The following is a 22,371-nucleotide window of genomic DNA, read 5'->3' on the forward strand; positions in this document are numbered from 1 at the left end:
CAAGTGGTTGGCGTTCACTCATGGCAGAGCTGGGTGTAGACCTGCCCTTTTGCCTTGTAGACTGATTTCCTGACACTATGTCACTGCATTAAATGACTGAGTTGGCTAACAATGTCACCCATCTCTGTCCCCTTCCTGGTGAATTCTCTTTAGGGGTGTGGCTTATTTTGCAAAAGAGAGAAAATTCCCCACAAAGAGAGCTCTTGTGGAGTGAGCTATAGGTATAAGGTCTAAATTAACCATGTTTTTGATAAGTATTGTGCATCTTAGAACATAGAACTTCCTGAATAGGGACTGCACGCTTATTTCCCTGTTCTTGGGAATAACTGGGGTATAGGCTTGCTTGGGGGCAGAATCACAGAACCATCAGAAGGAGAGTTTAAGTGGCCTTCAGCCTGGGGACCTGGACAGCCTGCTGAAGGCTGAATTTACAGTGACATGTTTTGGAAAGGGCAACTTAGGAGACATCGTAGGCCTGGTACTTTGTGATGGTCGATGCTCTTCTGTTTTTCTCCTGGGACAGGTAGTAGATGCGGTTGGCCTCTGGGTAGGTGACTTTGCTGAGCGGGAGCTTGTAGATGGCCGGGTTGTTGGTCGTCAGGAGCAGGAAGGTGAGTGCCGAGAGGCAGAAGGGCCAGGTGCAGGGCGGTAATCCAAACTGGGGGGAGGTGGATCACAAGAGAAGCCTTGGTTACATCAGATGCCTGTGCTCGTCTCATCGGCCCTTCACAATCACCTAGGGTCCTGGGTGGAGGAGGGGAGGCTTGGTGGGCACTGAGCAGAATAATACTTAATTCATGACCAACATAAATCAAATCGTTCCATTGGGGTCAGTCTGCATTGTAACAGGGGACACATATTCTTCAAAATGCAGCCGCTGGAACCCTCTTATAATATGCCTTTATGTGGAAGACATATTTTGTCTTGGGTGTCTGGCCAGGCTCTACCTCCCACTCTAGGACTTGTGGCTGTTCCCCGCCTTCTCCCAAAGCCCCTGTGGAAGGAACAGCATCGGCAGCCATTTTTTGTTCAAAACCTTTTTCTCTTTGGTCATGTCTGCTTGCACTAGAGATAAGCGAGCACCTGACCCAAATGCAGCTTCCCATAGGCAGGCTACCTGGGAATAGAATCCCTGTCTTGAGAATTTGAGCTAAGAGATACAGAGACTGTGTCCAAAGACTCGATCTGAAAAAACTAGAGAGCCAACCAGTGCTGGGTGGATATTTGGGGGCCTCTGTGCAGCAGAAGAAACCCATCCCAGAGAGACACAGAAACAGAACAGACGTATGGAGAGAGGCAGAGATGTCACATCCTAGTCCCAGGGAGCCGGAGACCAGGAGTAGCTACCTCTCTCCTCAAGGGCTCTCCCATTCCCAACAGCCTTTCTCATGATGTTCCCCTGTTTTTTGTATCTTCAGATGCCCTGAGGCTTTTACATACCCCTCCCCACTCTTCATTTGAGATAACCTGGAGAGCTTGTTAGCAAAGAGCCTACGAATTCAACTATGAAGCCGAGCAAATCAGTGCCCCTTCTCCCCCAAACATCCTTTTATCATAAGCAGTAAAAGCCTCAGGGAGTACCATTGAAGGAGTGATTCCACTTGGTGTGTGGTCAAAGATGGCCCTGTTGGGTGGGACTTTAGGAGGAGCAATGGCAGCCTGGTACCAGAACTGTAGCCTTAAGGAACACCCATGACTGAAGAATTCTACTCCGTGAGTCTTACCAAAGCCCTGCTAAGACTGCATAGGGTGTTTTGGAAAGCATCTCCTTCAAGTCCTACCATGAGAAGGATGTGGGCTGGGAGTTCCACAGACCCAAATCCAAATCTCAGCTCTGGTTACCTTGTTGGAGCCATTTCCTCTTTCTGACAACTATTTCCTCAACAGCAAATAGGGATAAAGATATCTACTCAGAGTTGGTGCCTAGTGCATACTAAGTGCTCAGTAAATGGTCCTCAGTTTGTGGTCATTGTCGTGAGGCAGAGGGCAGTGCTGTTGAAGATACGGGGCTGCACATGCAGGAGCCGATTAGAAAGCAAAATTGTGCGGCTCCTAAGTGCCCTCTTCTGTAGAGGCTTGAACGGTCTCATAAATGTCATTCAACATTTTTATATCCTGTTCCTCAAGGAGACTGGAAATTCCTTCAGAGTGAATTAATAGCTTGCACTTTTTTTGTATCCCTGAGAGTGGGCAGTACAGTGTCTTAAACATAGTAGGTACACAGAAAATAAACATGATTTTGTTTTGAAAAATGTCTAGGTAGAGTGATATAACCTGTAACTTCTCTGCACAAGATGAAGGGGCCAGTTACCCTGTAAATTCCTATGATCAGGAACCAAAGTGTCCCGTTTGCATCCCTTCTAGTACCTTGTCCAAGGAAGGCACGTGACACGTATTTACTGGATGGACAGTTGGGTGAAAGGATGGGGGCAAGAAGAGGTGGGAAAGCCTGAGGCAGACAGGAGCCTCAGAGGCCAGGCTCCATCCTGTTTCTGAAGGTCGGCTATCTAGCCCCAGCTCTAATGTATCCCATGGTGGGGACTCACTACCTTAGGGTTTCATTCATTCTGCATTTCTTGAGCACCTACTATGAGCTGGGCACTATAATAGGTACTAGAGATAAAGATAAGAATACAACCGGGCCCCTGTTCGAAGGAGCACAAGGGCTGAAGGTGGAAGAAGACTGGTGTGTACTAGACTTGTCACAATGTTGTCAAGCGTCGTAGCAGATACAAACACAAAACATGATGGGGCCCAGAAGAGGGACTTAGTCCACTGGGGGACACAGGATGGTATTAGGGAAGTCGAATTCTATTGCTTACAAAATTCCTTTCTATGCTCTGTCCAAACCATGCAATTTCACTGAGGATGGAGGAGGAATTTAAACACGGGTTAGTGGAATGCCCATCTCCACCTCCACCTGCAGGACCAATGGGACTTTTCCTGGTTGCCTGTGTGAGCTGGGCCTTGAACCTTTATGGAGGGGGAGGCATAGACTGTAGGCTGAGCCCTGTGTGCTCTGCGATGGGGCCAGTGTCCCTCCTGTGTGTGTTGGGGGCTGGGCTGGCCATGTGGCTCCCCCAACCTCACACACAACCTGCACTGGGGCTCAGGCAGAGAAGGGCTCTCAGACTGCTGCACAGGCCCTCAGCCGCCAGCTCTGGCTTCCCTCGGGCTTGGCCTTGTCCTCCTGGAAGCCTTGCCTCGTGACTCCTGACTCCCTGGTAGTAGCTATGGGGTGAACAAAGATGTACACTGGCCCACAAGCTACTTGGGTAGATGATCTAGAAACATAGGAAAAAAAATTAAATATGAAGATTTAAAACTAGTTGCAGAGGATTGATTTACAAGAAACGAGTCTGATTTACAAGATAATGCTCTTCAGACTGTCCTTCTATACGGAGCCCCACTGGCCCACTGACCACAGGATCTGATTGACCAGTGTTGACATTAACACTTTTGAGGCCCAGCTCTTTCTGTCTGCGGCTGTGAAGGAGGGAAGCGTGATTTGAGACATGAGGGATGGATTGAGAAGGGGTTCCTGGAGGAGGGGTTTGGGGAGCTGAGAGAATACAGAGGAGGGTGTAATGCACATTCCTAGCCCATGTTGACTCACCACAGATAATACGTTAGCCAGGGCAGCACCCAGGTAGGCTGCAAACAGAGCTGCAAAAGAACCAAGAAATAGGTGACTAAGAGTGTCTCGAGTTTACATATTCTCCCCCCATACGTTTCATGCCACAAATGCTATCTCTCAGGTTAAAAAAAAATCAAGTTATGTTTCCGTTGCTTGGCAGCTTTGAAAAGTGTTAAATTCCATGCAAATTCCAGCACAACTAAGACAGCAGATGAACTTTGTTGAAAAGGACCAGAATTTAGCTGTTACAGTTCTCCTGGGTCCTACCACCTTGCATTCTAGCAAAGGAACATTTAGGAGCATAAACCATAAATGAACATTTTACTATATAGCCAAGGCACGTGAATCCCAGAACTCCCTGCTGTGATATTTCATCACAAGTTATTAACATAATATGGGTTTCCAGGGAGGAACAGCATTCTTTAAGCTTGAGGAAGACCAAATACACCTACTGCCTCATCTTCTGGGCTTTGTGTGTGGAGGGTACCACTAGGCTGGCCACTGGGAAGACCCAAGTGCTGGTGAGAGGTGAGGTTCCGTGAAAACGGGCCACAGTAATTTGGCTTTGCTTCTGAGCTCTCACTTTCTCCACTAAAACCATCCCAATGGTCCCTAGGATATTAACAACAGCAAACCTTTATCAGAGAGTTACTGAGTGCCCTGACCACATTCTTCAGCATTCCTACAAGCATTATTTGAAGGTTCTGTGGTTAATGTTTGGGTGCATAAGGTTAACTGCTGTATCTGATGTAAACTGCCCAATTCCACATATAAAGATTAATTTGCATAAGACTTGCTCTGTCGGAAAGTTCCAATCACCAGCACGGAAAGCAGCAACCACAGCAGACAGCCCACGGGCAACAACCGAACAACCTCCATGTGGCTGAACACTTAGTGTTCACTGAGAATAGTTTTCAATGTACTAATCACTAAAGGACCATTCAAAACAGCTTAAAATAAAAACGCTTTTATAAAGCAAACACATCCTCCCATTTATCTTTGGAGGACCAGCAGAATTTCCGTGGGGCGGTTTCCCTGTGGGCATGGACCCCGGCATCATCGGAGGTGGAAAGGGAATCCCGCTGGCAATACCCACCGCAGGCGACGGCGAGGAGGTGCGTCTGCCAGGTGATGACGTAGAACATGCCTCCTATGGCGATGCAGGCCAGCGTGCTATTGAAGCCACACAGCCCGAAGTAGATGGAGTCAAAGGGTGTCGCGAGAGTGAGGGCTGGGGGAGAAGACAGGCTGAGTGCTGTGCAGGTCGCGTGGGCCCACCCACCAGCCCCAAAGCCCTCCACAGTCCTCAACCCAGACCAGTTATCAACACCAAAGTATGTATAAAAAGGACTTCTGACTATTCAGTGAAAAAACATCTAAAGGAAACAAATGGCCTTGGTCACATGCATATCAGTGGTTAAGCTGGTATGGGTACAAGAGACCCTTTTGAGTAGTGATCTGAAGTCTGAGTGAGCAGTCCAGAGAAGGTCCCTTCCCTGCCAGAAAAAGGCGGGTTAACAGAACCTTAATGTTCTCTAATGGAGGACAAATGCTTCTTATCGTGATTAGAGATAAGACTTAAAATATAAACATGCCTGGAAGCAACTCCTCCCCAGCTTTTAATTTATACTGAGGTGGAAATGACTAACACCAGAGCCTTTCCTGAGGACAGCTTTAGCTCAGGGGAGTAGGAGGGCACCGGCACCCAAAATGGAAAGACAGGTGTAATGGAAGGAGGGAGAGTTTATAGGAATAAGCCGGTGGAGCATGGAAGACACATGGCACCATTTTCTTTGGAGCAGGCCCCAGATACAGCATCCTTATTGCCCATTAATAAGGGGCCCATTAATTAATAATGACACTAACCTGCTAACATCCCCATGGCGGATCCGATCGCAGCATGCAAGCAAATAAGAGGTGACGATATGAACAAAGCTATGAGGAAAATGCCTCCAGTCCAGGGGTTATCGCAGCCGTACACTTGGCCGATTCCAACAGGGATGGCTCTCAAAAGCTGCAGGTCCAACAAGAGCACATGCAATTATGGAGGCAAAAGAGACAACTTGAAGCTTGGCTGGAAAAGGTTTGGGGCCAAACCCTCCACACTAATATTTTGCAACAGTTTTCCAAGATATTTTCAAATAGGTTCACTCTAAAAGGCACACAAGATTTATTGTTTTAATCTTAAGTTCTTAGAACAGTAAGGGGTTAAAATGTTATTTCCTTTATTTAGAAACATGAGTGTAAGGCACTAAACTCTCAGTGAAGAGAAACTGAATACTTCAAATGAGGGTGTTATTCATTAGAAAAGTAATAGATGTCTAACCAAAGTTGGGGTTGAAAAACTCTTGTAACATTTTTTTAAAGCTAAAAACATGACTAGAAGGCTAAATATTAGATGGAAAAATGGTCCTTTTTGTTTCCAAGAACAGCATGTCTGGGCTGTGGTCACGTTTGTGCCGTCGTCTGGGCGAGGAGCTGGACTCGTATCCACAGAGCAGCACCTGGGCAGGTGGTATCTTGGCATCTGCGGGTTTTATTGATGAACCTGTCACATGGCTGATGGAGGAGAACCCTGATGTGTTAGGCCTCCGTGTGTCTCAGGTAGCAGACCTGTGTGTGAATGAGACAGGAAGGCCAGGGTGCAATGTCGAGTGGGCACTTGCACACGTACTCTGGAGTTTGGGAAAAGGATCCAGGGCACATGGGCTTCCCCAGCAACTGAGATTGGGTCCTGTATTTTGGAAGGTTGGCCAAAGGCCCTTGAGCAAAGAAACGCTTACAGGAGGGGCTCTGGGCCCTGCTGGGATGCACTGGGGTCCATCCTTCCCCTTGTGTATATTTCATGATAAGGCAGTTCTTCCCTCAGCCCAAGTCCTCTGAGGACTCCTCCTGGAGTGCAGGGGAGGGAGGTCCTGTAGCTCCAGGGCCCTCGCCCCACACGAGAGTGTGCAGTGACAGGACTGCAGGGTAGTCTTGTGGGCAACCCTCTGGGCTCCGTCCCCCGTTATCCCAGGACAGAGAGCAAGACTGGGCTCCGGCATTGCCACGTGGGGGATGGCGGGACAGGCAGAGAGTTTGGTGCAGAGGCAGTGGTGCTGGTTCCTCTGGTCTCCAGCCGGTTGCACCCTCCAGCACGCTCTCCCCTCACCAAAGAGCAGAGGAGCTTGTGGGGCCTCAAAATCGTTGGGAGCTTTAGACCCTCTCTCTGACATCTACCACTTGTTTCCCCAAAACTCAAGGCTCTAGTTATAATTGTCAAAATGACAAAACATACTCACTATTACCACAATCCATTCAAAATTGGCCAGAAAAGTATTTCTTAAAGAATAACCACCAAACGTTGAATTTGTCTTTCCTGGAAATTTGGGGGTTCTAAAGCATTTGTACAATATTTTCCATTTTTTTCATTTTTACAAAATTCCTGGTTATCTTTTCAATTGAAAATGTGGTTTGGAGCATGCAAAATATCTTAAACTTGCCTTTTCTACCATCATTTCCCCATAGCACGACAATTAGAGCAATTTTGACTTCAAAAGATACTGATTGGTTTAATATCGTGAAAGGGAAGCCTGAGGGGCTGAACTGCTAACAGCACCTTTTCTCACCTTTGGCTCATGAAGGTACACTCACACAGACACACACAGACACAGACACACACAGACAGACACACAGACACAGACACACACACACACACACACAGACACACACACACACCAACAAGGATGGGGCTAATGTGAATACGTCTCTTCCTAGATAATGCGTCTTGGACAAATGGAGGGCTCTTTCTGCCCTGCCATGCTGCTGTCTCCTTGAACTGTTCAGAGAAACTAGGCACCATTATTTCTGACACAAATTCCCTTCAACAAGCCCAGGTGGCTTTGTGGTTAGATGATGAATTGCCAATAACAAAGTTCAGAGTGAGCTCTAGCCTATGGAGTCATTTAGTGTAACAGAGAGTAGGGGGACCTCAGAGAAAACGTGCCCAGTTAGAAAAGAAGGCTGATGGGCATAGTTCTCCAGGCTGACTTAACGCTTTTAGAGTAGCTTCTTATTTAGTTTGGCAGACTTCCAGCGGCCAGCAGTATATACAGAATACTTGCCAAAAGCGTAAAAATCTCTGTTATATAGATATTTCTTAGTGGAGCAACACCTGTGCTTTAAAGTGTGAGGATGCCCCAGAGAGCAAGGGGAAGCTGCTCCCCAGGCTGGAGCAGAGACTTGTCGAGCCAACAGATGGCAGTGTGTGTGATGTGCACATCTTCAATGATTCAATGACATTGAATGAGGAAAAAAATACACAGAGTCGCTTGGATTGAAACTGGAGTAAAGCATCAAAAAGGCTTTTTTTAAAAAAAAAAAGATAAAAGAACCCAAGTCTAGGAGTCAGGAGGCGGGAGTTCTAGTCTTGACTTTGCTCCTTACTGATTAACCATGTGACCTCAGGCAGTCTCTTAATCTGGCTTTAGTCTCTCCCCCTGTGCTATGATAGGACATTGTGTGGCCAAAAATGGCCGTTTTAGCTCTTAAAAAGAGGAAAGAAAAAGCTGGTGGCTAATGAGATATTGAGGTAGAGTGTCTCGCACTGTATAATTGGTAATAGTTGTTACTCATGGATTTTTTTTTTTTTTTTCGGTACGCGGGCCTTTCACTGCTGTGGCTTCTCCCGTTGCAGAGCACAGGCTCCGGACGCGCAGGCTCAGCGGCCATGGCTCACGGGCCCAGCCGCTCCGCGGCACGTGGGATCCTCCCGGACTGGGACACGAACCCGTGTCGCCTGCATCGGCAGGCGGACTCTCAACCACTGCGCCACCAGGAAAGCCCCTCATGGATGTTTCTGACATGCAAAATAAGTAAATGCCACTTTAACACTGAGTTTGGACAGACGCTGCCCTTCCACCTTCCACGATACCTACCAAGGGCACTTGGACCTCCGACCACGTGATATTGGGCATGGAGGAGGAGGGCTGCAGCAGCTTCGTGGGGAAGAAGAGGTTGTAGTGGCCTGTGGCCGCCAGGTACAGGGTCACTGCGATGTTGAAGGGCAGCGTGAAGACCGGGAGGTCCCACTTGCTGAAGATGGTGCCCAGGGCACTGGAGAGGATGGGGCTGAGGGCAGAAGCACAGGAGATGCTGTTCAAGATGCCCCCTGGCCCTGACACTAGCCTGAGTGGGTTTAGGGGGCGCCCTGTGCCTTCCCAGGGAAAAGCAGCTGGCTGGCTCCCTCTCCCAGCCTGACTGGCCCTGGGCAGCTCCTCCCCTGAACCTCCTTCCTCTGCCCCTGCATAGCAACAGGGTGGACGCCCAGACTCAACTTCAGAAGGAGGGCTTTCAGGGGAGATCCTAAGGCGGGGAGCCACAGACCTTCCCTGAAGAACCACATGGCTCCCTGTGCAGGCATGGGAAAGGGGCTGATGGTGAAGGGAATCACATTCATTCAATCATTCAGCAAATGTCTGTTGAGGCAGAGAGCACTCCTGGCCGGGGTGCCCTGTGGTTTCTGCAGGTGAGTAAGGACCTGGAGCCTGGCCGTATGAGGGCTCTGGGCAGGGCTGGGCCTGCAGCCCACACTGGGAGGTTGTCCCTGTCTGGTCAGGGTGCCCAAGGACAGGGTAGCACTGGGGGAGCAGGAGGGATGGGAAGATCTCCAGACACTGACAGGACCCCATAGTATGGCTCTTAACCTCTGTGGGCCTCAGTTCTCTTCCCTGTGCTCTGCCGGGGTAGGACCAGAGGCTCTTTTAGATCTTACAAAAATGAAGAGTGAAGGAGGGTATGTAATGAGATACTGTGTACAGACCACCTAGCACAGTGGTGCTGTTGCTGTCTAACATCAGTAATTATTTCTAGTGGCTGTTTCTGATGTGCAAGCTAAGGAAATGCTTCTTTAAACTCCAGTTTGGACAGACAGTCACGGAGTTGGGGTAGAAAGGCTGGCAGCCCTTGATCTACACCCACAGCCTTGAAAGCAAACTTACCAAGACATGGACATTATGATGACGGGGAGTAGAAGCCACCAGTAATAGTCGCCTTTGTCCGAGAACACAGCCATCAGCAGCCCCACCAGCACCCCGTTGTAGCCGTGAAGTCCGGCTGCGATGGCGGACCTGGGGGGGAGGGCTGGTGAAGAAGGGGTTCCCCGAGGCCTGACGCAGGGCACTGCCTTCTTGATTTTCCTTCTGAGTCAGGCTTTTCTCAGCTGGAGCCTGACCACACACCCCTTCAAACCATCAACCCTTCACAGTCCCCTAGACAATGTGTGGTTGTTAAAAGTAACCAGGGAATGGTTGTTTTGAGTGATTAGTGACCTTATTGTGAGGGGTTTCTGAGCTGGGAGCCAGGCAGTGGGGATGTGAGGCTGGTGAATGTCCCCACGGGGATCTACCTGTGGTCTCAGGCCTGGACCCTGGGTTTCCTGGGACTTACTTGTCCTGACTCAGGATGAGGGCTGTCAGGGTGGACACCACGGTGCCCAGGCAGCCCGAGATGGCCCACCAGGGGTTCTGGACGAAGAGGCCGAGGACGATGAGGATGCCACTGAGGGGATTGTTCACAAACATCACCTGGGATGTGCCCCGGAGGACCCAGTCGAGGAACTGGAACACTGGGGATTTGTCTGAAATAGAACCAGTCAAGGCTCAGCTGTTACACCTCTAGGCGAGGCCCCAGAGGGCGAGGGGGTGAGGGAAGCTGGGCGTCCAAGGTGGGTTCAGCTCCCTGCTGTCACCTGCCACAGAGGAAGGTACACCAAGAACCTGAGGGGGCATCTGACTGCCCAGAAAACCCTTCAGACCCACTGAGAGCTGGCTGTGGTCTTTAGGTTGTCATTCAGGCAGTGGGTACCCTGTGCGACCTGTGCCCCTGTGAGAGTGGCATGAATTTTCAAGAGGAGGGATCCAGAAAGAAAACTCTTGCAGCCCAGCAGGCATCAAACCCATGGCCTGAGGTCTGGAGGATTGCTAACGGGAACCTATTGGAATAGTAGACATGGCTCTCCCACGATCCATCTCTAGGGCAGGCATTTTTCTAGAATGCTGGCTCTAGAATCCCAGTCCTACAATGTGACATTCTTTATTTAAACAAAATTTTATTGGAGTATTGTTGCTTTGCAATGCTGTGTACAATGTGACATTCTGAGGGGATATTTGAAAGCACATGACTGTTACGTTCAGAACTGAGAGCTTGTATACCTACATGTATTGGCATTTACATCCTGAGAGACTGCGTGTCTGTCATAGAGTGAAACTCCTATCCTACCCTACCCTATCCTATCCTATCCTATACTATCCATGGAAATGGGACTCAGTCTCATCTACAGAGATCTGTGCAGCGTGTTTCCTGGGGGACGACCAGAGGGGACATTTTTAGGGATAGGAGCAGGGGCTGCTCTCACGGAAACTTTACCTTTAAGTCCCTCTCCGCACTCCTTCATCTCTCCTGTGATGTACCCGAGGGCTTTGCGGACACTCTTCCCGCTGGCAGCCAGGGAACTCTGAATCCAGGAAGTCTTGGAGATGTCTGTTTCTACCTTTATCTCGGAGCTCTCCTCCATGGTGTCCAGATCCTGTCCAGGGACAAGAGACGGGCAAGAAGCTCCCACATTCTGAGGCTCTCACACTGAGGAATGACTTGTTTGCTTGGGGACAAGCTAAGATTTTCACTTGGTATTTAGTGAAATTGCTATTTAATCATTTTTGTTTCTGTAGACCAGAATATCTTTTGTTTTGTTTGATCTTTTACCTCATTTAATATGGGCAACAGCCTTGCACAGTCAGCCATCTGTATCATCCATGGATTCAGCTAACTTCAGGTTAAAAATACTCAAAAACAATTTCTAGAAAGTTCCATAAAGCAAAACTTGAATTTGCTGCACACTGGCAACTTTTTACATAGCATTTACATTGTACTTACAACTATTTACATAGCATTTACATTGTATTAGGTATTGTAAGTAATCTAGAGATGATTTAAAGTATTCCAGAGGGTGTGCGTAGGTTATATGCAAATACTATGCCATTTTATGTAAAGGATTTGAGCATCCACAGATTTTGGTACACATCAGGTGTCCTGGAACCAATCCCTCATGACTGTAGTATAACAAGACAACATCTTTATCCTCATTCTGTGGATGAGGTCTCAGGCATGGATGGAGAGGTTCTCATTTGTAAAAGTCAAGGTCAAATGATAGAATTTAGATTTACCCACAGATTTTTAGATTCTTTTTTTAAAACAAATATTACTTCTACTGTACCATACTCTTTCCAGAAGAAAGTATCCCCTCCCACCCTAGCATGTCTAGTCTTTAAAATTTAACTGTCCATAAAATTAAACAAGTAAATGTTCTGTTTTGAAAATTGGCACCAGCTTATTTCCTAAGTGCTTGAATGCTGGATTCAGAGGAAGATGGATAAGAAATAATCAAAATAAAAGAAACATGAAACTTTATAAAGTAAACTGAAAAGTAGACATCTTTATCCCACATAATTATGTTTCTGGAAATATGAACTCAAGAAAAGTTTGCCTAAATCAGAGGACGTCTTTTCTGGACCTCAGCTCTCTACCTTGCTGCGGACTATGTGATGTGGGCGCTGCCCCTGATTCGGGCCACTCTTTACTCACCAGCAGCTCGACCGTGGGCTTCCGGTATTGGTGGGGAGAAGGGTCTTTGGTGCGCCTTTCCTGGTGTTCACCTTTTCCAAATACTGGAGTTGGCAGGGAGAACATCATCTGTTAGGACCTCTACCCTGGCACCTTAGCAGCAAATTTCCTGCAAGGCTCAAGTTGGAATACTCAGCACTTTCTACCCCAGTGAGGATGCCCCAGCCTCTGCGCCTGGGGCAGGAGGACCCCCTCCTCTGCTACTGCACACACCCAATTGGGCAAGCTCTTCGGGGAAAAAAATTCACATCTTCATGTAAATTGGACATTTTACAAGAATTTAGGGAATTCAGAGACTCAGCTGACTTTTAGTTAAGAGGCTCTGATCTTGTTCAACTCCCCTATTTTTTAGGTGAGGAAACAAAGCTGTCTGTGAGCCCTGAACCCAGGGTTCTTTTTCCACATGAACACGAAGATTGGTATTTATGAGGCATTATTGCTCATAAAGCATTAAGCTGCCTGAACCATACGTCTGTGTTCAAATTATACGACAACTTTTTCCAACTGGATAACCTCAGCTGTTTTGGTATTTTTAGGATGTATGTCTTAGAATTTTAGGTATTTTAGCAGCAGCTTCTTGTTGGATTAAGACAAGTGATATCCGTGTTGTCACTTGACACAGATTTTGGCATGTCCTTGTAATTCTAGAAAACTGTTATTAAGTAGCTCTGAATGTATTTTTCATTATTACAAGATAATTTATTTGTAAAGGTGAGTAATTTCAGAAAGGTTTTAAGTAACATGAAAGAAGGCCCTTGGAGGTTTTGCTGTTTATGCTCTGGTGCCCTCTTGTGGTCCAGTGTGAGAATGGCTGTCTGGGCTCAGAATGCCCTGTATCTTCAATTGGCCATTCTGTCAGCATTCATGAGATTTCAAGGCACCTAAACACTAGAAGAGACCCGTCAATGGCTCTGAGCTCCCCCATCTGAAGGAGCAGGGACTGCAAATACCAGTGTGGTTGGGAAGTTACACTATGTAAGAGAAACAAATTAAGGAAGTTTGAAAGGAAGAGTAGGAAGCAAAGAGGATGACTCTAGACTGTGAGGCTAGTGTGTTTGATATCCTGATGGATTCTCTGCTTCTGTCTGAAGCGCCAGCTCTTCAGCAGCTTCTGCTAACCCGCCTCCCAGGCTCCTTTGCGTGGGGCTCTCTGCTAGGCCCTCTTTCACCCCAGCCCCCAGCCACTATCCTAAGAATATGTTTGCAGGGAGATTGTTAACTTTTTGAGGCAAACTATGCTTTCTTCCTGAGGATGCCCTGGGGCCTCTGTCAAACACAAACTCCTGGGCTAAAGGGGTCCTTGATTTAATTTGGTGCCCTCTCCCCAGTGTATGAGGTTTTCCCAGACCACCCCAGGCCATTTCTCTGGCTGGCTACTTTGGCTATAAAACAAGGAGGCTCAGACAAACTGGGGCAAGAAAGTCACATGCTTCTGGGAAGCATGTGATACTGTAAAAGGACGCTAACCCAGGAATCAGTTTTATCCCTGCCATGCCCTCAGCAGCTGTGTGACCCTGGGCAAGTCGCCTCCCTTCTCTGGAGGGCAAAGTTAGATTGCCCCTCTGCCCTGGGTCTTCATGACGCTGCTCCCACCGTGCATCTGACTGGGGAGACCCCCACTTGACCCCACACCCCTCCCCCACTGCCAGCTCTTCCCTGTTTGACACAACATGTCCTCAGCGTCCAAATTCAAGTTTCTGGCTTCCCCGCTTTGGCTGCCCTCTAGACCCTCCTCTTGACCTTGGGAGCCCCTCCCCTCCAGGGCTCTCCATCTGTTCCCTTGTCTAGACATCACCACTGTCTAGCATCAGGACCAGCATCAGCATCAGGACCAGTAGCATCAGGATCAGTGGTTGTGACTTGGCAGCACATTAGAATCTCATGGAGAGCTTTTTTTGGGGTCATTTTAAAAGTGCAAAGTTTTATTTATTTTTATTTTATTTTTTGTATTTTGGCTGTGCTGCACGGCATATGGGATGGTTCCCTGACCAGGGATCAAACCCAGGCCTCTGCAGTGAACGGGCCAAATCCTAACCATTAGGCCACCAGGGAACTCCCTCATGGAGAGCTTTTAAAGCTCCTTCTGCCGCCCAGGCTTCTTCCCAGGTGAATTGGATTAGCACTTCCGGGAATGAGATGCAGGTGGTTCCAATGTGCAGTGAAGTTTGCAACCTCCTGGCCTAGACTGACAGAGTCAGCTGCTTGTCGTGGCTCCAGTCTCCCTGCCCCAGGGCGTCTAGACCCTGGAACCCGTGGCTGTGGTCAGAGGTCGAGGGTGATGAGACTGAACCTCACCCTTGTGGCTCTCCCCACTACTTTGTGATGGAGGTGTTGCCATGGTCCCCATTTTAGAGGTGAGCAGATCAAGGACCCGGGAGCGGGGTCAGGGGTGGGGGGTAGTGGGAAGCGCACACCTTTGCTCCTTCTGCGAATGAATGACCATTCGATGTGGAACACGTTCCTGGGCCTGGGGTGCACAGCCTCCGAGCCCTCATCTGCCTTTGGGCTCGTCGTGGGCGGCGGCCCCGCAGCGCTGCCTGGCCGGGGGCAAAACAAGACAGGTCAGTGTCCCACCCTGGACCACCCCCCGAGGGGCAAGCAGAGAGTGCAGGGAAATCATGTGCAGAGCCAGAGGAGCAGCGTGGCATGAGCTGCAGCAGTGAGTGCACCAGTATCTGCGGAAAAATCCCTCTTTTCCATTCCTCCCGATGAAACTTCCTTTCCTCACAGAAACTGCATCCCAGACACCTATCAGTGTCAAGATATGGACAGGCCAGCCTGCCTTGTTTCCCCAGTAATACACTGCTCTAAGACCTCCTTCACTTGGTCTCGGACTGGCGTGGATGGTGGGCCCGAGCTGACTGCCCGTTCCCGTCCTTCAGCCGGTGGCCTGGCCTCCGCCTGCAGTAGGGAGTTTGTGTGTGTGGGTCCTCAGTGCTTGCTGCACATCAGAATCACCTGGGTGCTTAAAAAAATGCCTGACCCCTACCCCAGACCCATTTTAAAAATTGGAGTTTTTAATGCCCAAGATGTTTTAGGAGGTGGCCTAAGGTGCAGTTTGGGCTGAGAACCTCTCATCTAGGGTTTTGCTGCTCAAAGTGTAGTCCCTGGACCGGCAGCCTCCTCTGGGAGCTTGTTAGAAATACAGAATCTCATTTTCCACCCAGGCTGATGGAATCAGAATCTACAGTTCAACAAGGTTCCCCAGGTGATTTCTGTGCACATTGCTTTGCTCTGTGGGGAGCTAAGAAGCTGCAATCAGCTACAAGAAACATTTCTACCCTTGTGGAGAACAGAACAGCTTACCACGTGGCACAGAGTTTCTCAAACTGGGTCTGAGAATTGACAGTGTCAGGTCACCTGACGGCTTGTCATGATGCGTGCCCCAAACCCTACTACACCCGGCCCACACTGACTAATTGGAGTACGTGGTGGTCCCTGAGACAGACACTTCTGACACTTTCTGCTTGTGGTTCCAGTGAAGTCTAGAGTTAGATGATCAAGTGGCTGCCTGGAGAGCTTTCACACTGTTACTACATTTGCACACTTCTGTAAGTTAACTCACTTGGGCATTGTTATCTCCAAAAGATGGAAAATTGAGGCTCAGATGATTTCTGAAGCATCCTACAAACAGTGAGCCATGTGGCTCTCAGCCCTCAGTCCTCTTTGCAGCTTTGTTGCTCAGCGTTTGGTTTGTGGACCAGCTTCATGGACATCCAAGGGAGCTTGTTAGAAATGCAGACTCTCAGGTCCCATCTCAGACCCACTGAATTGGAATAAGTTTTTTGTTTTTTCTTTTTAAATGAGATCTCCAACTGACTTGTGTGCACATTAAAGTTTGAAAAAAACTGGTCTAGTTCACACTACTCATGTAGAAACAACTTTAGCAAAGCTGAGAATATAGCAGGACCAACAACCGGAGTATGTGGGACATGTGTGAGCAAAGAAGGTATTCTGTCTATACTCTCAGACTGAAAGGTCACACATGTGACTGTGTCCCTTCCCTCTAGGCTCGGAATGGGAAAAAAGCTCCTTTTTCACTCATCACCCTGCCCGTGGGTCACCATGGAGCCATAACTCCAGAGGCTGGAGAAGCCCCCTTGACCCTGTGCTTAAGACACACGTGGAAGGTCAGCCTTCCGTAGGGCACCTCTGCAGATAGGTTCTGGGCAGGGGAGTGAGGACCGAGGGGGTATTATTGCATCATCTGGCAAAGCAGGGCATTCTCCCATAGCCAGTCCACAGTGTACACCTCCCAGGCTGGAAGGGCACCTCTGCTGGCTCAATGCTTCTCATTTCTCACGTGCCAATGGTCAGCCACCCTAGCTACGCCCTGCGCAGAGCCATATTTTGACCTTAGCATCATAGGTTCAGACTTGCATGGATCTTCAAGATCACAGTCTACCTCCCATATCCAGAGAAATCACCTTGCCCCACCCAAGTCACATAGCTTATTAATTATGGCACAGCCAGGAGCTGCACCCAGGTCTCCAGACTCCCAGTTCGCTGCTCTACGGATGGCCGCAGAAGACCTGGCTCCCGTTTCCTGCCCTGGCCCTTCGCTTTCAGCACTTAGATTGTGCTGCTTGCTCAGAGCCCAGGAAAGTGGGTCAGGGTCCACAGTACTACGTGTTCCCAGAATCGATGTCCCAGCCACAGAAACAAAAATGAAGAGTATCTTTCTTTTCCTTGAACACATTTTTTTTTCTTATTTGGGGTGATTGCAGAGGTAGCCCCAAATGTGGTCTGACATCGTGTTGCTCCTGGACCTCCCGTGGGCAGGACGGGAGTGCTGAGCTCTAGACCAACCACCCAGGGAGGGCGATGGCCCCTCCAGATGTGCCGGCTAAGCGGTGAGGATGACAGGTGGGACGGATGCCACAAGGAAGATTGGAGAGAAAGTAACACATTTCCTGAGGCTGTGAAAATACTTAAAGCTAAGATGATAGCAACTTACCACTACCTTTGGGACAGATTCTCAGGGCTTTCATAATGGATAAAGGCAATTTCAAAAATATCATGAACACATCTATCAAATGCTCTAGAAATAAATGTTCCATTGGTGTGGTGAGGAAAAAAGAAAACAACGATAACACTGGCCGGGAACCAGCATCGCTCATTCTGCACGGCATTTTGCAAGTCAAGTAATTTCATCGACAGTTTCCCTCATTGCAAGCACGGCGCTCAGAAGGAGATATACAGACCCCGTAGAGCTGACCTTGCAAACCCAACCTATAGAATGATGACAGATATTTCGGAAGGTACCTGCTATTTCGTTCTCATATTGTTATGAAGATGAAATTAATGCTTGCAAAATGTTGGGGAAAATAATTTTGCAGCGCTCATGTCAGTATCTCCTCAGGGAGGCCATGTCTCTGGAACAGCCTGTGCTCTGGGCAGGGTGGGTCCTTAAGTCAGGGCAGGCCTGGCATTTTATACCTATCATCACCCACTCCTACCTCGTGTTCCTGTCTGTCACCTTCACAGGACGGTGGGATCCTTGACAGCCTGGGTTACAGAGGTTTATATTGGCACTTCCAGCACCCAGCATGGGCCTGGCCTATTGTAGGCACTCAGAAGTGTTTGTTGAATACATTAATGAGGGATAATTATCCTACACATTTTAATTTCTGAATAGTAAAATGAACAACCGTTGGCTATTTCGGGGCATGAACTATTAAAAAAATAATATATCTCGTTGTAAATGTTAAATGCTTGATAAATATTGAAATAAAAGTGAGCCTTTCATAGGTTAACGATGGTAATAGCTGAGTTGTGTAGGGATTTAGAAGTTTCAGGGCAAGAGCTGATTATCTCCAGCAGTACCTGGAGAAAAGAAGGGAAGTTTATAGATGTGATAAAGTGATTGGCCATCTATGACCAACCAACCAGAAACCCAGAAATCCTTCATGAGTGGATAGAAGAACCCAGTTAATGAGAGAGAATAAAACAGGCCACTGAAGACAGAGATCTTGCTTGATGGGATTTGCATTGGTTAACAAGAGATTACACCAGGTGGTTGAAAACCCCAAAGCTTCTTGGAAGAGGGCAGCTGGGTGTTCTGAAGCCCAAGAACAAATTTTTTTTTTGACAATAACTCACCCTGGGGAGTTCTTTCCAGCTTCCCCTTCCCCCTGCCCCCCAGCATCATGGCACACATAAAAATAATACTGTGTGGCATGGTGCAGAAAACAGATGATGATGTTTACGGCCTGGGCCTGAGGACTCTGGCCTCACCAGCCCACCTCTGTCTGCTTCGAGGACCAAGGGCTTTGCTCTCGTGGCTTAGCTACATACGTGCTGAGAAGCTCTGCCCTTGAGAACCTGCAGGTAAACCTTAGCAGCTGAGTAACTCCTCGGCTTTCCCACCTGGTGTAGGAACTGCTGCCCCCTCCTTCTCTAACAAGCCTTTCAAGTGTCCCAATGTGTGTAGCTTCACACTGGGGCTGTTCAGGACCATTTCAGGGGCATGGTCCCTGCCCTTGAGGATTGCCACCATCCTGTGTTTTAACAGGCAAGAGTCCAGTGATGCTTTCCTCCCATTGACTCAGAGAAGAAAAGAATAGTCATGAGCCATAATGATTTGTTCAGAAGCACTGTTTTTTTTTTTTCCTGGAGAGTAGTATCCCATAGTACCCACACCTCTACTGACTGCTAACATACAGAAAATGCAATCCGTTCAAATATCCTGGGTAAAAAACATTTTACAGAAGAGCCCACCTGTCAAATACAAGTTTGAAGCTTACTGCAATTTCTTTGAAGGGAAAAAAACAAACCCAAACCATATATGACATCCTTTCAGAAGAAAAATGATCTAGTCTATTTTACTAAAATCAACCTTTACTCAGCCTTTACCTATACTCCTTCTACAAGCTGTCTTTCTCAGGTTTTGAACAGGTTTTCCTGTCTCCTGGAGGTGGACCAATACTGTCCATCTATCACTAGCAATGCCCAACATATAGAGGATCTGGAACCTACTATCAAGACCCTTTTGTCATCCCTCCCCAGATCACTGGGTCTCTTATTCCTCCAACTTACTGTGGCAGACACAACCACACACCAGGAGGTAATTTCCTAGCTACTATGCCAGCAGGATTTTTTGAAGTGACAATAGTACATAACTTGATTTCTTCCTACACCCAGTTCTACAGGATAACACTTTGGCCGCAATTTAGGCATATGTTTCCCCATGTGGAAGTTGAGCTTTGCACTGTGATGTGTAATTTTCAAGGCTCCTCTGTGTGTGTGTATGTGTGTGTGTGATATAGATACCTGTGGGTGGTAAATGAGGTGCTATCTTTTTCTGTGAAGTTGTGTTTAGCTGACATTTTCAAAGATCATTCTATAAACTATCAGAGGCATCGAATGTTAGAATTGGAAAAGGCTTTAGAGATTATCCAGTCCTGCCCTCTCATACAGTCCCCCCCGCCGGTACCCACCCCCTCATAGAGGAGGAAATGAAGGCTTGGAGTATTGGGGGGACTTTGGTGTCTCTGTCTCATGCCGTGAAGATATTAATTAGCATATATGAGTTGGTCCTCATTTACAACCTCATGAATGAGGCTGAAGAGAATGCAAAGGTCAGAGTGCCCATTCTGTCACTGGGGTAACACCTGACTGACCTTCCTTTAGAGTGAGTTTTCACTCTCCTTCCCCTATTTACACCGAGCTCACACCTCAGCATTACCTGTGTACATTGTCAGTTTCCCTCCTTTCAATCCATTCTGTGCTTCAACTGTTAGACCATATCATTACATGACTCTGTTACTCAACAATCTACATGGCTCCCTATTGCCAAGAGTACAATAATGCTCAAACTCCTCTGCCATGCTTTCCAGGTATTCCACAATACAGCTGACTTCATCAACCTGCTCAGCCTTCTCTGCCCAACAGACACCCTGCCTTGGCATTCTGGCCTTATCTCTGGCCCTCTGTGCCTCTTCTTGCCTAGTTTCTATGCACCCTTCAGTGTCTGCTTTATGTTCTACTTCCTCCGTGAAGCCATCCTTGGCTTATTTGGCCACATGGATCATTCCATTATTTGCAGAAGGTACCCTAGATCCATCTTTTGGAGTTAGGGCCATGGTGGACTTTTATAGTTACAATGCACATGAAAATTTTCCAATCAAATGAAACTACCTGAAATTATCAATCCTTTATAACCAAGTGAACTTTAGGTCTAGGCATTAGCAGAAAAAAACTGAGGCCCAAAGAGAAGTAGCTTCCTTGAGGCTATACAGCTAATTATTCATGGAGCTAGATTTTGACATCCTGGTTTTGATTCTTTTCCCATGTAGTGTAGGTGTTTTACAGATAGCTGGAGCCTTCGCAAATGATACCAATGGACTTGTGACTTTTTTATTTAAAAAAAAATTATGAAGTATATCATACCCTAAAAGGAGTAACAAAAGTCACCAAAAACAAATAAAAAGAACCCACCTGTGTACCATTGCATTTGTGCCATCCAATGAAAGCCCAAGGAAATTCTGGGCCATTGTATACCAGCTTCTTCTCTTGTGGCAATGTTTCCATACACCCTTTCCCCACATCCTCTTCCCTGCCACCCTTTCTTTGCATTATCAATGGCAAACATAGCTAACTGATCATAGCACTCTTTCCCAATAAGTTTCAATACAGCCTCAGAATCCTTCTTAACACAAAGCTCCAGACAACCAATAGCAGTTAGTCACAGTTGACACTTGAGAGTAAACTTATTTTTCCCCTCTAATCTTAAATGAGGGTGTGGATGTTATACAAGTCTGAGAGAAGGGGTATGTGACAGTAGGCAGAGGCCTGGCCATGGGCTTTCCAAGACTCACAGGATGGCCTAACTTCAGCAAGTTCACCAAGGCTCATATCCTTTGGGGCCAGTTTTTGAGGAGATCCCATTCTCTGATCAGATAACTTCAATGTCCTGGAATGTTGTTCCTCATGGCATGGCTATCTGTTTCCTTCTGGATGTTTCTACATCCACTCTCTGTAGCTACACACAACATGTCTAAAGTAATCTAAGATGGCCATGTAAGAGAGGGCCATTGAGGAGATGGGCTGTTAAGCTGGGATGTTAAGATATTTGTGGTTCCTGAGATGCTCTACTTCTATTGGCTTGTCTGTGGAAGGTGTACAGGACCTGAGGAGAAAGGCTAAGGAGCCTGGACCAGGTGCCTCCACCCTGGAAGCAGCAGGTAAGGAAGGACTCCTGGGAAGAAGGTTTTCAAATCTACCTCATTAGCATCCCGCAGTCAGCTCAACAAGGGGCTGCCCTGGGAACCATACTGATGTCAGAGCTGTGGGTTACAGAGTTGTGGAAAGGATGATAAATAATATGAAGGCTCATCCAGTGGGCAGGAAGGTGGTAAGGGGATTTGAGGGCTGATGGGTTAACTTGGATCCATCACTAGATAAGCAAGAAGAGCTCAGGGTTGTGAGTTAGAACACCTGGGCATTTGTCCAGGCTCATTTATCACCTGGGCAGGTTCCTGGACAAGCCATGGTTTCCTCATCTAAAAGTAAAGGGTTTGAACTATAACTATTTAAGAACCCTTCCAGCTTCAAGCTTCCGGGATCTGAACTCTCTCTGGAGTTCTTAATAAGGTCCCCCACCCCAGGATTGCCCTCCTGCAGCTCAGCAGAAGAAAGGAATGGAAAAAGATTGGCCTACCTTTTTTCTCTTCCTTTGAAAAGTCAGATAGATGGTCCTGTTGGCTAGGGCTCTATCTGATTCATTTCTCTCCCCCAGGACCTCTTACCTGAGCTCTTTTTGATTTTCTGCACAGGGCTGGAGGAATCTAGACCACCAGGATTTGGGAAGAAGCTCCTTTCCAATTGGGCGGCGTCTCTGGTCCTCAACTCAGGCGCTGGACTTCTCCCTAAAGCCGAACCCCTTCGGTTCCCAGAGCCCGCAGCTCATCCTCTTACTGGCTTTCTGTAAATTCCCTTTGTGTTTCCTAACCCTATGCCTTGTGCACGCCTTCCACTTGAGGAAGGGTACCATGGAGGAAGAGGGAGAGGAAAGACAACGTTCTTCCTGCAGCTTGCTCACTCTCCGACCTTCCTAAACTCCCCGGGGAAGACTG

The 22,371-nt window shown here is 47.8% G+C and overlaps 1 protein-coding gene across 2 annotated transcripts in view; it reads right to left on the reverse strand.

The window, feature by feature from the left end:
- Positions 1–457: 457 nt before the first annotated feature.
- Positions 458–22,371, reverse strand: part of SLC14A2 (solute carrier family 14 member 2) — a gene marked incomplete at both ends in the record, with an annotated part of 54,960 nt that continues 33,046 nt past the window's right edge. For both annotated transcript variants that reach the window (XM_079941987.1, XM_079941988.1), the window contains 10 exons: positions 458–658; positions 3,617–3,666; positions 4,734–4,868; positions 5,504–5,651; positions 8,554–8,746; positions 9,616–9,744; positions 10,064–10,253; positions 11,042–11,201; positions 12,257–12,339; positions 14,710–14,832. In XM_079941987.1, the coding sequence (XP_079798113.1) occupies positions 458–658; positions 3,617–3,666; positions 4,734–4,868; positions 5,504–5,651; positions 8,554–8,746; positions 9,616–9,744; positions 10,064–10,253; positions 11,042–11,201; positions 12,257–12,339; positions 14,710–14,832 (1,412 nt within the window). The remainder of the gene's footprint in view (positions 659–3,616; positions 3,667–4,733; positions 4,869–5,503; positions 5,652–8,553; positions 8,747–9,615; positions 9,745–10,063; positions 10,254–11,041; positions 11,202–12,256; positions 12,340–14,709; positions 14,833–22,371) is intronic.

The sequence above is a fragment of the Stenella coeruleoalba genome (genome assembly GCF_951394435.1).
Source record: "Stenella coeruleoalba genome assembly, chromosome: 14".
NCBI lineage: Eukaryota > Metazoa > Chordata > Mammalia > Artiodactyla > Delphinidae > Stenella > Stenella coeruleoalba.